General features: G+C 34.8%; 1 protein-coding gene across 1 annotated transcript in view; it reads right to left on the bottom strand.

Annotated features, from left to right (window-relative positions):
- The window catches only part of LOC137615429 (insulin-like peptide receptor), a 422,698-nt gene that overhangs the window by 113,867 nt on the left and 291,331 nt on the right, over nucleotides 1-17,500 (bottom strand). Inside the window, 1 exon segment of the mRNA XM_068345299.1 lies at nucleotides 10,219-10,319. Within this exon segment, the coding sequence (XP_068201400.1) occupies nucleotides 10,219-10,319 (101 nt within the window).

The raw sequence follows: 17,500 nt of genomic DNA, 5'->3' as shown, positions 1-17,500 counted from the left end.
CAGAGTATAAGGTTTCACTACAGCGTATAAAGTCGCACAACACAGAGTATAAGTTTTCACTACAGCGTATAAAGTCGCACAACACAGAGTATAAGGTTTCACTACAGAGTATAAAGTCGCACAACATAGAGTAAAAGGTTTTACTACAGTGTATAAAGTCTCACAATACAAAGTATAAGGGCCATTTAAGTAATTGAAGTATTTTTCTCTCTGCACAACTTCCTGTTGTCAAGAAAACCCGCGTAAGTTTATTATTCCAGCAGATGATTTGGGTATATACACATGACATTTGAATTCGTCTTTATAACTCAGGAGTCTCTAAATAAAACTGAGACTCTTATCATTGTGGAAGAATTGCACAACTTCAAAAGCGTTCGTAATGAAAATGTCATTACTTGCTGTCAAGAAGAGTTTTGAAAATATAGGTTTCAAATATCACTCGAGTTCGCCAAATTATTCACTGGTAACCTAAATTCTCCCTAGGCTGTAATGCAATAATCATGGAATAATGCAGGCATGCTTCCTCGTTCAACACAAGCATTACTCAAACATATACAGAGATATAATGTACATATGTATATACACATGTATATACAGTATATATATGTATATGTATGTAAATAAATAATTAATATATATATTTATATATATATATATATACACACACAAATACACACACATATATATAATATATATATATATATATATATATATATATATATATATATATATATATATATATATATATATATATATATATAATGTGTGTGTGTATGTATGTATGCATGTACGCACATGCACTTATACACAAACACACACACCATATATATATGATGTAAATATATATACGCGTGTGTATATATATATATATATATATATATATATATATATATATATATATATATATATATATATATATATATATATGATACAGTACCCATACCTATAGCTATAACTACACGCACGCACACATACATACATACATACATACATACAAAGAAAAAGATTCCTTGACTTCCTTAATAAATACGTTCTCTCGCTGTCATCAACAATCGCAATCAAAATCAAAGGTTATTAACAAAGCTAGAATTCGGAATAACAGAGTCAGGGAAGGCATGAAATACTCGAAGTTTATTACAACGTAACACAAATCATTTTGAATGTGACTCGAGAAAGAGAGGGGAGATGATTCTGACTAGTTAATGAAAACACCGTGAGGCAATATGGAAAGAACTACAATTATATTTTTCTAGGTTAGAGAAACATGATGGCTCAGAACGAACTTTCTGAAGACGCCAAAAGATAGAGAAACTAGATGGGCACTCAGTAGAGCGCAGACCTCCGCCGTGGCAGCTTATATCTCAACCTTTTGCTTGACCTGAACCTTAACCTTTGACCCTAACATGTATTAATTGGCGTGGATTTTCATACACTCAAATATGAATCAAGTTTGAAGTCTCTCCGACAAAGATGTCCAAACTTATGGCTGATTACGTGAATTGGACATTTTGCTTGAACGTGACCTTGACCTTTAACCTCAACCTTCCAAAATGTAATCATTTTACATCTTTTTTATATATCAGTTACTCCCTGCAAGTTTCATTACTCGACGATTGAAATTATGGCCAGGAAGCTGTTCACAAACAAACACACACACACAGACAGGGGCGAAAACATAACCTCCTTCCAACTTCGTGGGCTGAGGTAACAATATGAAAACAACTACAATAATATTTTTGCAGGTTATAGAAACTTTGATACACCGGCTCAGAACGAAGTTTCTGAAGATGCCAAAAAGATAGAGAAAATGAGTGTTCTATTTTTACTTGTTTTTCAAGTCGTATTTTCTGATGAAAAATATCCACACATCTGGAATCATTTCCACTCAGCGGACGCACCTTAGAGCAGTTCATCAGGCAAGAAACTGGTGCAAAAGTTGGAGTATTTATTTGTATAAAATAATTTATCGCGAAGAATTGAACGTGGTTAACTACTTTACTGATAATCAAAATGTGTTTACAGACAGTTCCGAGACATCGGCATTCTGGAAGAGACATGTCTAGGACAACTTGATTCTATAAAGGAGACATACATATTCCCATACAATTTCGGGACATTCTCACGATCGAGGAGACATACTCAGGAAGCTTTGGGACATTCTCACTTTTGAGGAGACATACTCAGACATTTTCGGGACATTCTCACGATCGAGGAGACATACACCGAAAGCTTTGGGACATTCTCACTTTTGAGGAGACATACTCAGACATTTTCGGGACATTCTCACGATCGAGGAGACATACTCAGGAAGCTTTGGGACATTCTCACGATCGAGGAGACATACTCCGAAAGCTTTGGGACATTCTCACTTTTGAGGAGACATACTCAGACATTTTCGGGACATTCTCACGATCAAGGAGACATACTCCGAAAGCTTTGGGACATTCTCACTTTTGAGGAGACATACTCAGACATTTTCGGGACATTCTCACTTTTGAGGAGACATACTCAGGAAGCTTTGGGACATTCTCACTTTTGAGGAGACATACTCAGACATTTTCGGGACATTCTCACGATCGAGGAGACATACTCAGGAAGCTTTGGGACATTTTCACTTTTGAGGAGACATACTCAGACATTTTCGGGACATTCTCACGATCGAGGAGACATACTTAGAAAGCTTTGGGACATTCTCACTTTTGAGGAGACATACTCGGACATTTTCGGGACATTCTCACGATCGAGGAGACGTACTCAGAAAGCTTTGGGACATTCTCACTTTTGAGGAGACATACTCGGACATTTTCGGGACATTCTCACGATGGAGGAGACGTACTCAGAAAGCTTTGGGACATTCTCACTTTTGAGGAGACATACTCAGACATTTTCGGGACATTCTCACGATCGAGGAGACATACTCAGGAAGCTTTGGGACATTCTCACTTTTGAGGAGACATACTCGGACATTTTCGGGACATTCTCACGATCGAGGAGACATACTCAGAAAGCTTTGGGACATTCTCACTTTTGAGGAGACATACTCGGACATTTTCGGGACATTCTCACGATGGAGGAGACGTACTCAGAAAGCTTTGGGACATTCTCACTTTTGAGGAGACATACTCGGACATTTTCGGGACATTCTCACGATGGAGGAGACATACTCAGAAAGCTTTGGGACATTCTCACTTTTGAGGAGACATACTCAGACATTTTCGGGACATTTTCACGATCGAGGAGACATACTCAGGAAGCTTTGGGACATTCTCACTTTTGAGGAGACATACTCGGACATTTTCGGGACATTCTCACGATGGAGGAGACGTACTCAGAAAGCTTTGGGACATTCTCACTTTTGAGGAGACATACTCAGACATTTTCGGGACATTCTCACGATGGAGGAGACATACTCAGGAAGCTTTGGGACATTCTCACTTTTGAGGAGACATACTCAGACATTTTCGGGACATTCTCACGATCGAGGAGACATACTCAGGAAGCTTTGGGACATTTTCACCATCTCTAATGATAATCAAACAGTGTTGATAATATTACTCTCGATTAGTCATTAGTGGGTTTAATATTTAGATATATAATAAAGTGAGACACAATCATGTTATACTATCATTAGTGTATGCGATCCGTCAAAAATTGAAGGTGAATATTTACATAGTTATGCATATGCACGCACACACAAATTCAACCCTTCCCATCCCCTCCCCATTTCCTATCTATAACCCCTTTCATCAGGGTGTGACTATTCCCTCTCCCCCATCTTGAAGAACGGGGAGAGACGAGTAATTATGCGTCTTGTCACTAGGCGTAACCGGAATATATATATACACACACACACATATATATATATATATATTATATATATATATATATATGTATATATATGTATATATATATATATATATATATATATATATATATATATATATATATATTGGTATGTGTGTGTATACATAATTTTATATATTATATATATGTATATATATATGTATATATATATATACATACAGTATATGTATATATATTTAAATATATAAATATGTATATATAAATATATATACATATATATATATATATATATATATTTATATATATATATATATATGTATATATATATATATATATATATATATATATATATATATATATATTATATATATGTATATATATATGTGTGTATATGTGTAAATATATATGTATATATATACATATAATTTATATATATATATATATATATATATATATATATATATATATATATATATATGTGTGTATGTTATGTACGTATAACCAGACACTTGCTCTTTATTATACAAGGTAATATTTTGTTATACTATCATGTTCTCAAGAACATATTATGCCTCCAAGCGCACAATGAAGACAAAGGGATTCAGAATTATTTTTCTGATTAAATGGAGACCATAAAAGACTATAAACATGTAAAACATAAATAAAAGAAAAAGAAAAGAAAAACAGAATATCTGAAGGGCATTTTGTAACCTTGCTGATACATATCGTTTGTCAACCGATTTATTGTCAAAAGTGATATAATTCTATTATGAATATTTATAAGGATTATCTGTATGAAAGGTCTGTCATATATTTTTCCACATGTGTAAATACCAGTTAGATTCAGTAAAAGAATAAGTATTAAGTAGAATAGAATTTACTATATCAAACCTAGAGAGTTCATTTTTGTAGGGAATATATTCATAATACGTTTTATTGCCGCCTCGAAAGTTAATATGTGCACTTTTATACTTATTATTAGGAAGTAGGTTGGCCAGGCCACCAGCTACCCGTTGAGATATTACTACTAGAGAGTTATTTGGTCCTTTGACTGGCTAGATAGTACTACATTGGAGTCTTCTCTCTAGTTACGGTTCATTTTCCTTTTGCCTACACATACACCGAATAGTCTGGCCTATTCTTTATATATCCTCCTCTTTCCTCATACACCTGACTACACTGAGATTACCAAACAATTCTCCTTTCACCCAAGGGGTTACTGCACTATATTTTTTCAGTGGCCACTTTCTTCCAGGTAAGGGTAGAAGAAACTCGTTAGCTATGGTAAGCAGCTCTTCTAGGAGAAGGACACTCCAAAATCAAACAATTGTTCTCTAGTCTTGGGTAGTGCCATAGCCTCTCTACCATGGTCTTCCAATGTCTTGGATTAGATTTCTCTTGCTTGAGGGTACACTCGGGCACACTATTCTATCTTATTTCTCCTCCTCTTGTGCTGTTATCAAGTTTTTATAGTTTATATTTGAAATATTTATTTTAATGTTACTGTTCTTAAAATATTCTGTTTTTCCTTTTTTTTTTTTTTTCCTCAGTGGCTATTTTCCCTGTTGGAGCCCCTAGGCTTAAAGCATCCTGCTTTTCCAACTAGGCTTGTAGCTTAGCAAGTAATGATAATAATAATGATAATAATAATAATAATAATAATAATAATAATAATAATAATAGAAGCTACTGCCGCCTCGAAAGTTGATATGTGCAGCTTTATGCTTGTTTATATACTAAGTAAGATTTGCAGCATTATGATTTCTGCCGTTGAAGCAATTTTACGATTATGAAATAGAAAAATATAACTATTGAGAATATGATAGTAAATATTCCTATAAAAACGTGGTGTTTAAGCTATCAGAAAAATTGAATTAACTTTCATTCTTATTATATTTTCTTATGTGGTGTCTGCGTAATTTGAATGACATTAAATTAAGCGCTGCTTAATGTCTCAACTATGATATTAAAAAATACGCGTATCTCTATAAAAGAATACTAGGGTTATGGTGGCCGATGTGGTAACGTTCCTGACTTGTGAACGTCAGTGTGGTGTTCGAGTCCAGTTCAAACGAGTTAGTTTCTTTGGTAGCTGCAGTCTCACCATCCTTGTGAGCTAAGGAGGGGGGTTTGGGAGAGCCTATAGGTCTATCTTCTGAGTCATCAGTAGCCATTGTCTGGCCCTTCTTGGTCCTAGCTTGGGTAGAGAGGAGCTTGGGCGCTGATCATATCTATATATGGTCAGTCTATGGCATTGTCCTGCTTGATAGGGCAATGTCACTGTCCTTTGCATCTGCCATTCTTGAGCGGCCTTTAAACCTTTAAACTGGTATTCATTGTTGATTCAGTACCTAATACTTAAGTTAACGATATTGATGTTAAGAAGATTAACATGGAATTTAGCGTTCTAATATTTTCTAATCTGATCTTAAATAGCCTGAATTTTAAGAAAGATTTTTTTTTCTTAGTTTGACAGTCATTTTGATTGATGGATATCATTTAGATATTTCACTTGAAGATAAAGTATGTTATTTTTTCCATGTTTGTAATTTCCTTAAAGCACACTACATATCCTTAATCGTTCACCTTCCCCGTCGGACTCCCAGCAAAATAAGATAAAGTATTATATTTACACGAAAAGGAATCATGTGATATTTTTCTGCTACACTAGACATATCAGACCAGCCTTGATATTATATTTTGGTTAACCTTTGCTATGACAGGAATATTGCATGGTATAAGAAAGTGCATCCTTGACCTATACTCAGAAGTGCGTTTGCCTCGAAGTGTTACGTAGAGATATTCGACTCTCTCTCTCTCTCTCTCTCTCTCTCTCTCTCTCTCTCTCTCTCTCCTCTCTCTCTCTCCTCTCTCTCTCTCTCTCTCTCTCTGACATTTTAGCAGAATTGTTCCATATAAAATGTAATTCATGTAAAATGTACTTAGAAGAAAATTTCTCTCTCTCTCCTCTCCTCTCTCTCTCTCTCTCCTCTCTCTCTCTCTCTCTCTCTCTCTCTCTCTCTCTCCTCTCTCTCTCTCTCTCTCTCTCTCTCTCTCTGACATTTTAACAGAATTGTTCCATATAAAGAGTACTTTATATAAAATGTACTTAGAAGAACATTCTCTCTCTCTCTCTCTCTCTCTCTCTCTCTCTCTCTCTCTCCTCTCTCTCTCTCCTCTCTCTCTCTCTCTCTCTCTCTCTCTCTCTCATTTTAGCAGAATTGTTCCATATAAAATGTACTTCACGTAAAATGTACTTAGAAGAACATTCTCTCTCTCTCTCTCTCCTCTCTCTCTCTCTCTCTCTCCTCTCTCTCCTCTCTCTCTCTCTCTCTCTCTCTCTCTCTCTCTCTATGACATTTTAACAGAATTGTTCCATATAAAATGTACTTCATGTAAAATGTACTTAGAAGAACATTTTCTCTCTCTCTCTCTCTCCTCTCTCCTCTCTCTCTCTCCTCTCTCTCTCTCTCTCCTCTCTCTCTCTCTCTCTCTCTCTCTCTCTCTCTCTCTCTCGAAGAGAATTGTTCCATATAAAATGTACTTAGAAGATCTCTCTCTCTCTCTCTCTCTCTCTCTCTCTCTCTCTCTCTCTCTCTCTCTCTCTCTCTCTATGACATTTTAACAGAATTGTTCCATATAAAATGTACTTCATGTAAAATGTACTTAGAACATTTTCTCTCTCTCTCTCTCTCTCTCTCTCTCTCTCTCTCTCTCTCTCTCTCTCCTCTCTCTCTCTCTCTCTCTCTCTCTCGAAGAGAATTGTTCCATATAAAATGTACTTAGAAGATCTCTCTCTCTCTCTCTCTCTCTCTCTCTCTCTCTCTCTCTCTCTCTCTCTCTCTCTCTCTCTCTCTCTCTCTCTCTTTTCCAAACATCAAAGATAATACTTAATTCCATGTTTAAGTAATCTCTCTCTCTCTCTCTCTCTCTCTCTCTCTCTCTCTCTCTCTCTCTCTCTTCTCTCTCTCTCTCTCTCTCTCTCTCTCTCTCTCTCTCTCTCTCTCTCTCTCTCTCTCTCTCTCTCTCGCAACATAAATTTTCTACCGTATGGGGAATATATGCACAGCAACATGGCTAAATATAGGACGTGGAATTTTGATCTTTAACCAATTCATGTGACAAGAGAGACTTTCTTCAACACAGGCTTAAAAGGAATTATTCTGTGTCCTCGGGGAATCTTTGCATCGAATATATATATATATATATATATATATATATATATATATATATATATATATATATATATATATATATATACAGTATATATATCATCATCATCATCATCATCATCATCATCTATTGACGCAAAGAACCTCGGTTAGATTTCACTAGTCGTCTCTCTCCTGAGCTTTTAAATCAATACTCCTCCATTCGTCATTTCCCAAGTTCACGCTTCATAGTCCTTAGCCATGTAGGTCTCGGTCTTCCAACTCTTCTAGTGCTTTGAGGTTCCCAGCTGAACGTTTGATGAACTAATCTGTCTTGGGGAGTGCCAAGAGCATGCCCAGACCATCTCCATCTGCTCCTCACCATGATCTCTCTCTCCACTACAAAATTCAATACAAGGTATATCTAAAACAGCTTTAACCAATTTCTTTTAATCCTTTACAAAATGTCAGTAAGACAACTGATACTTAAGTTGAGAAAATAAATCCTAAACCAGAAATGATCTATCACATTTCTAAATGACATTAAGATGCCAAGTACACACACACTCTCTCTCTCTCTCTCTCTCTCTCTCTCTCTCTCTCTCTCTCTCTCTCTCTCTCTCTCTCTCTCTCTCTCTCTCTCTCTCAACTACAAAAGTCAATACAAGGTATACCTAAAACAGCTTTAACCCATTTCTTTTAATCCTTAACAAAATGTCATTAAGACACAACTGATACTTAAGTTGAGAATAGAAATCCCAAACCAGAAATGATCTATCACATTTCTAAATGACATTAAGATATCAAGTACACTAATCCAGAAATTCTCTCTCGATGACATGAAGACAAACGTCTAAATCTGGTCTGATATCTCTTAAATATCTGCGTTTTACGACTGTGGCATTTGCAACTCGCGTTTCAGTATTCTGGGGGGACTGTAGCTCAGTAAGTGGAAAGTGTATTTTGCATCTTTAAGCAGTTGTCAGACTTTGGAACTGCATTTTCGTCTTTTGTCACGATGAGAGAGAGAGAGAGAGAGAGAGAGAGAGAGAGAGAGAGAGAGAGAGAGAGAGAGAGAGAGATCTATAAATATTTCGTACATGAACTTATTCTGATTAAATATACTGTATATGTACATATGTGTATATTTACTACTACTACTACTACTACTACTACTACTACACACATATGTATATACATATATATATACACACACACATATATATATATATATATATATATATATATATATATATATATATATACAGAAATAAGAATATATCGCTAAAATAATTCACATACTTAGCGAAAAGTGTTTAGCCGTATTACCTAATTACCTACAAACAAATGTTTAGCACCATTAGCTATGAAAAGTGTTTAACGCCATTACCTGCGAAAAGTGTTAACGCCATTACCTACAAAAATTGTTTAGCCCCATTACCTGTGAAAAATGCTTAGCGCCATTACCTGCAAAAATTGTTTAGCAACATTAACTGCAAAAAGTATTTAGTGCCATTATCTGCAAAAATTATTCGGTGCTATTACCTGCGAAAAAGGTTTAGTGCCATTACCTGCGAAAAAGGTTTAACACCATTACCTGTTAAAAGTGTTTAGCACCATTACCTGCGAAAAATATTTTTAGCGCCATAACTGCGAAAAGTGTTTATCGCCATTACCTGTTAAAAGTGTTTAGCAACATTAGCTGCGAAAATGTTTTTTAGCGCCATTACCTGCGAAAAATTGTTTAGCGCAATTACCTGCAAAAAATCCTTAGTGGCATTACTTGCAAAATTATATAGCTGCATCACCTGCGAAAAATGTTTAGCACCATGAAATGCAAAAATCATTTAGCGCCATTACTTGTGAAAATGTTTAGTGCCATTACCTGTGAGATGTATTTAGCGCATTTAAGAGCGAAACGTGTTTAGCACCATTACCTGCGAAGCATGTTTAGCGCCATTCCCTGCGAAAAAAATGTTTAGTGCCATTACCTTTGAAAAGTAATTAGCGCTTTTATGAGCGAAAAGTGTTTAGTGCAATTAACTGTAAAAAGTATTTAGCGCCTTTAGGAGCGAAAGGTTTGTAGCGTTATTACCTGCGAAAAATGTTTAGCACTATGTTTAGTGCAATTACCTGTGAAAAGTATTAGTGCTATTACCTGTGAAAAGTATTTAGCGCCCTTAAGAGCGAAAGTTTTGTAGCGCTATTACCTGCGAAAAATGTTTAACACTATCACCTGCAAAAAAACGTTTAGCGCCATTACCTGCTCCTGAAGGACGAAGTGCAGATGGCCGTTGATGATACGGCACTTGCAGAGGACGTCAAGGGCACTGATGTTGTTCCTGAGGTCCAAGCTGTCGCAAACTGTCAGGAAGAGCAAGAGGGAAAGAGATGGTGAGCCATTGTTCTAGAATGTCGACTCTGTGACTCGTATTCACATCTGACCGTTTTCCTTTTCATCAAAGGATTATTTACTTTATTTTTTTGCAGTTTAGGATTGTTTTAATATTCGTTTATCATCCTCTATATTGTTTGTTGTTATTTGTTTATTGGGGTTCTCGTGCTTGAGGGTACACTCTGGGACGCTATTCTATCTAATTTCTATATAGTTTGTTGTTATTTGTTTATTGTGGTTCTCTTGCTTGAGGGTACACTCTGGCTTGCTATTCTATCTAATTTCTATATAGTTTGTTGTTATTTGTTTATTGGGGTTCTCGTGCTTGAGGGTACACTCTGGGACGCTATTCTATCTAATTTCTCTTCTTCTTGTTTTGTTCAAGTTTTTATAGTTTATATAGGAAAGATTTGTTTTAATGTTACTGTTCTTAAAATGTTTTATTTTTTCTTGTTTCCTTTCCTCAATGGGCTATTTTCCCAGTTGGGGCCCCTAGGCTTATAGCATTCTGCTTTTCCAACTAGGGTTGTAGCTTAGTAAGTAATAATAACGATAATAATAATTTATGTAATTTATTTTTATATGTTTTTTTGTACTGATATTTGTATTAACTTTAGCTGCAGTAATTGCATGAGGTTTATTATTATTATTATTATTATTATTATTATTATTATTATTATTATTATTATTATTATTATTATTCATACAATGTTATGTTTCTGTTTGTATCACGTTTTGTGTAGCCTGTATCTTCAAGGGACTGGTGTATCTTTTATTTTATTTGCAATGAATAACTAATTAAACACCAATAGTATATATCTCAAAAATTTATGTTGAGTGGATGAAATACATCATATTAGATTAGCTGTAAATAAATAAATGGATGAATAAGTAAAGAAATTAATAAATAATTATGCAAAGAAAGTTGAATTCCCCTCCAGATACATAATTTCTACTGGGTAAAACATACATTGTATTTAATTCAAGTTAATCAACAAGATTTAAAACTTTTCTTTAGAAACTCACAAACAAAAAATAAACAATAAAACAAATAAAACAAACAGACATAAAAATGAGACAGATGCTGGGAATTTACACCTTTAAAAATTGGTTCAATGAGAAAACAGACCTAAAAATGAGACAGATGCTATGAACTTATACCTCTAAACATAAATTAAATGAGAAAGTAAATAGTAAGAACAAATGTGAATTTGAATATGAATATGAACAAAGTATGAATAGAAGCAAATATTAATTTGATTTTTGTTATGCATTGTAAGATAAGTTTCATACGAGCACTTACTCACCCTTTAAGATTCTCTCTCTCTCTCTCTCTCTCTCTCTCTCTCTCTCTCTCTCTCTCTCTCTCTCTCTCTCTCTCTCTCTCTCTCTCTCTCAGAAAGGAAAAACAAAGGACTTTGAAATCTCTATGTTAAATATTACAGAAAACACCAAGTTGATAATCTGTTTGAACTTTGAAAACTTCCCTAACTATGAATAAGCTCAGTAGCTCCTAAGCCGTATATAATGTGATAAATAATAATATTTTCATACTTATCTATAATCTATTATTCAACATAGAAAAAGCTAAATTACCATTTACTTTTGAATATATTTAATGTTCAGGGAAACACGTTATCCTGCTCTCTGCGCCCATTGCCTAGCCCTCCCTGGTCCTAGCTTGGGTGTTAATCGTATGTATATATGGCAGTCTCTAGGGTATTATCTCTGTCCCTTGCTCTCCCATTCATGAGCGGCCCATAAACCTTAAATTTTGCATTTATAGAATTTTTTTTTTTTTTTTTTTTTTTTTTTTTTTTTTTTTTTTTTTTTTTTTGTATAATAAAGGCCTTCAACTTAGCAAAAATATTCTTTGTATAAAATTAAACTGCTGTACTCTTCATTTCCCAAAGAATAAATCTTTATTCGATGTCGATTGGTAATGAAATTCATATTATTATTATTATTATTATTATTATTATTATTATTATTATTATTATTATTATTATGATGATGATGATGACAAGCTAACCTACAACACTAGTTGGAGAAGCAAGGTGATATAAGCTCAAGGCAGATATGCAAAGACTAGGAGTGGGAAATGTGAAACATTATTTTGGATCTACTTGAAAGAAAATTTCGTCGATGCGTATTATAAATTATATGAATTATTGCCAACATAGCCTCGAAATTGATGTAATTATCGCGACTGTCTTTCCCGTTCTGTTCTTTGTTATACATTTGATGAATGGAACCAAACTGTTGACATAATCTTGACGTTATAACGATGATTGATGAAACTTGTCATGATGATGATTTTGACAGTTATGTGAGTTTGAGAAGTAATTCAGAAGGTGGTTGGTAGTTAAGGTGTGCTGAATAGTTGGGTTGTATTTTTTTTATATAATTGATAATGATGGTGATAATGAAGATTATGACAATCATTTTAATACTACTAGGATTTTATGGAGTAATTCACTTGTGGGGGCAGGAGGGGCACTGGGTAATTAGTAGAGGGAGAAGGATAAGAAGCCATGTAAATGAGAAAAATCTATATACTGAGATTTAATGATTATGTTGATTTAATCAATTGTACATATTTACTGTCCGTATTTGTATTCTCAGTGGGACGCACTACCGCTTGCACCATACCCATAGATTTTGATACAAGTTTTATTGACGCTCGGTTGTTTTAGTAACACTTGGGTATTTTGTTTTACTGAAGATTGGCTTACTAATACTTGGATATATCTCATCAATAATGCCTGATTATTGAGCGAAGGGTATGTATTCACCCCTTTTGTCGTTTATTCATTTGTTTGTAAGCAACCTTACACAAAAGTACTGTACCGATTTTGACCAAACTTGGTAGTCATGTTGGGTATGACCTATGGATGAATCTGCAGCATTTTGGATTAAGTACAGCAAAGTACAAGTACGCAGCAGTACTTTGAAAATAAACGCAATGTTAAGTAAATGGCAAATATTTTGTTAGTTTCTTTTTTTTTGTTTGCGAACAACACTAGACAAACTACTGAGTCAAGGACAAATCCATTAGATTTGAAGAAAATACATCGAAGTACAAGTCACGCAGTGGAGTTAAGAGCAAAATAACCCTGCTTGGCATGAAGGCATGCTCTCTCTACTGAGAGCCCCTCTAGTTTCCATTGCATAACCATTATGTCTTTTCTCCTTTCCAGAGGTGACGTTCTCTTCCACAACTACGCCCTCGTCATCTACGACGTGCCCAGCTTGGAAGATGTCGGTCTTCTCAGTCTCAGAGTCATCCTAAGAGGTACGTCACTTTAATGTCTCAGTTAAGTTTTAGAATTCTCTTTTTGCTTCCGTTTTCCCTGGCTTTTGTGACCTGCAATATTAGTTATCCTTGACTTTTGTAGTCTGCAATCCTATTTTCCGGACTTACATAGCATGCAATCATATAAATTCCTGACTTTTATAGTCTGTAAGCCTATTTATCTCTGACTTTCATAGTTTGTGTTACCATTTTTCCTGAAAAGTACGTGGTAGAGTTAAGCAAACTAAGGCTGTTTGGCATAGCGAAGGCATGCTCTCTACTGAGTACCCCACCAATGTATTTTAGTAACGCTTGGGTAATTTGTTTAAACACCGTTTACTTATTGTTTTTTAGTCACGCTGGTTAATTTGAATTCAATAGTGCTTAGTTGTTTTAATTTATCAACGCTTAGTTATTTCTATTCAATATTTAGTTAGTTTGCATGATACGAGCAATACGCTTGCTTCAGTTTTTGGCGATCATAGATTTATGGTCAATATGTCAATCTCTTTTGATTAGGAAAGGGACAATAAATCGCGGAGCATGGAGTCATTTTATTATGATTTTAATTTCGTGGATTTTTTTTTTTTTTTTGGGGGGGGGTGCCAGTAGGGGAGGTAACTTGAAATGTATCGGCATAGATTTTAAGGATGATATTAAGACAGGCAAAAGGGATGGGGGGGGGGGGGCATCATTTTCAAGGATGATTTGTTATCGTCTTTTTTGGGGTGGAGATGAAATTTTGGATTATTTTAAGGAAATGTATTATGAATTCCTCTTGGGCAAAATATGATTTTATGCTGTAGATTGTCGCGGTAATTAAGATGTATTAAGGCGGTTTCCTACTTTGAATTATGAAAAAAATATTGTAACACGTAATCGAATAATTTAGGCATCGTTTACTAACCTTTCCAAATCTTAGTTTAATAAAATTCGGGGCATAGTTGTTCTCAACGGGTATTTTAAATAAGATAATTTTTGTGATAAAACATTCTAAACAACAACAAAAATTATCATTCTATTTCTGAACGTATTGTCAAGTTCAGATAACCTATAACAAAGGAAAATGTATTTATATTACATCAGACTAAAAATTTTCATAAATACAAAAACGCCACATAGATGAATGAATTGATCTTGTCCTAAAAGTGGAATTTTAGTCTCCTTTAGCCCGAAATCTTCTAAAGACCGATCCGTCCAGCTACTAAAGAACAAAAAAGTTGAATTTAATTTAGATAACCTTTAACATATGTGGTGGCCTATTGGAAACATCCCTGACTGGCGCTCGCTGGACTGGGGTTTGAGTTACGCTGAAACTCGATAGTTTCTTTATTATCTACAACCACACCATCATTATGAGGTAAGGATGGAGGGGTTTGGGGGAGCCTATAGGTCTACCTGCTGATTTATCAGCACCCACTGTCTAGCCCTCCCTGGTTATAGCTTGGGTGGAGAGTGCTTGGGTGCTGATTATATGGATATATGGTCAGCCTCTAAGGCATTGTCTTGCTAGCTAGGGCAATGTCACTGTCCCTTGCTTATGTCATTCATGAGCGGTCTCTAAATCTTTAAAGGCTAGTTCTATTACATCAGACTGATATTTTTCATATATACTGATGCGTCATATATATATATATATATATATACATATATATATATATATATATATATACATATAAATATGTATATATATAAATGTGTATATATATATATATATATATACATATAAATATGTATATATATATATATATATGTGTGTATATATATATATGTGTGTGTGTGTATATATGTGTATATATATATATATGTGTATATATATATATATATATATATGTATATATATATATATATATATATATAAATAAATTAGTCTTGTAAAAAATGGAATCTTAAGACGGGTTTACCCGGTAGAACGGTTCGTCGAACGCGGTTCGACAAAAAAGTGTTTGAGGTGATGTTCGAACGTGTGAACGGGGTATTTGGTTGTCGAACACGTTCGTTGAACGGTTCGAAGAAAGTCTGTTCTCGCCTGACTTTTGTGGGCGGGGCTTCATTGTCCACAATCCTTATGCGTTTGTGGCTGACTCCTCCTGTTCGAGCCGTTTGACAAGCAGGTTCGACAACCGGGTTCGACTGTCTAAACCTCGCTTTAGACTCCTTTAGCCCTAGATCTTCTGAAGACCGATTTCTCCACCATTGCATTGTATAATGTGACTGGAATTCCTGATGTTCGGTTAAAATTTAGAATATTCTTCATCTGGCTCTGCAGTTCACTTGAAGCCGAAGTAAAATCCGGTCAAAGGACACAGTAGTAGGATATAAAAAAATCCTCTATCTGAAGCTGAAAGAGGATTTTGATTCAATGGATCCTCATACGAAAAATATCTTTGAGCCGATGTTTCTCTTCTGCTGCCACACGCAGATAGTTTTAGTTTAAGGAAACCGAACGATAAGAAAAAAAAGATTTGTACATCGTTGCTAACTGCTGCAAAATGTTTGTGTTTTGCTGATATCGGCACTCTAAAAGGCATTGAAATTCCACGAATACCGACAACTCCATGTTATTCCACTCGGTATGAAAATAGGCCGATATTGAAGTGCTGACGTATGCTCTCTCTCAAAATTCTCTAACTGATCCGTTTAGCCTTCGGAAAAGAACACACACCATGTCCGTAACAGATCTCAAAAGACCAGAAGAGATGCTTCTTTTAATTTGATGTTCGTTCGGTTTTTCAATGTGGGTTTAAAAGGCCGTATTTGCACTGGTAACTACTTTTTTTATTTCAATTTAATTTTTAATTCACCAGCTGGCAAAGTCGAGATATCCAATCTTGAAATATTTAGTGCTTTTGCAACTGTAAATATTTATTTTTTATTTCAATTTGATTTTTAATTCACTAGCTGGCAACGCTGAGATATCCAATCTTGAAATATTTAGTGTATTTGCCCCTGTAAATATTTTTTTTTTTTATTTCAATTTCATTTTTTATTCACTAACTGGCAAAGTCGAGATATCCAATCTTGAAATATTTAGTGCTTTTGCCCCTGTAAATATTTTTCATTTCATTTTAATTTTTAATTCACTAACCGGCAACGCCGAGATATCCAATCTTGAAATATATAGTGCACGTGAAATATTTAGTGCACGTCTAAATTTTCGCGAAGGTGCACGGTGGGTACGTCCTAGGATGGGGTATTGAATCTTTTTAGCCTTCAGGATCTTTCTACCCATTGCAAATACTGAAAAAGGATTCTGATAATATTTTCCAAAATGCAAAAACATTAATGTTGCTAGCTGGGATTCCTGGGTTATAGATTGAAGGTACAGTTGGCTTCACTAATTCCGGTACACTGACGTCTCCTTAGCTTCCCGTGAAGTTTACCGGAATTGATGAAGCCAACTGTACCAGGTTACCATGGTCTTCCACCGTCTTGGGTTAGAGTTCTCTTGCTTGAGGGTATACTCGGGCCCACTATTCTATGTTAGTTCTCTTCCTTTGCTTTGTCAAAGTTTTTATAGTTTATATAGTATATATTTATTTTGACGTTACTGTTCTTTAAATATTTTATTTTTCCATGTATCCTTTCCTCACTGGGCTCTTTTCCCTGTTGGAGCCCCTGGGCTTATAAGCATTGCTTTACCAAGCCCATTAGCCGTTTTCATTTCATAATTGAAAATCTATTGTTCAAAAATGTAACGAACGAAAAAGTTTCAAATAATTCATTCAAATATTTAGTTTGAATTATCTATAATAAACTGGATGAAATCAAAGTCCAAACGTTTTCAAAACCACATTAGCCTTTTTCATTTCATGAATGAAAATCTATTGTTCAAAATCAAAACGAAAAATGTAA

The sequence above is a fragment of the Palaemon carinicauda genome, chromosome 21 (genome assembly GCF_036898095.1).
Source record: "Palaemon carinicauda isolate YSFRI2023 chromosome 21, ASM3689809v2, whole genome shotgun sequence".
Lineage (NCBI taxonomy): Eukaryota > Metazoa > Arthropoda > Malacostraca > Decapoda > Palaemonidae > Palaemon > Palaemon carinicauda.
Note: the sequence above shows the minus strand (reverse complement) of the source record. Positions and strands in the feature narration are given on the sequence as shown.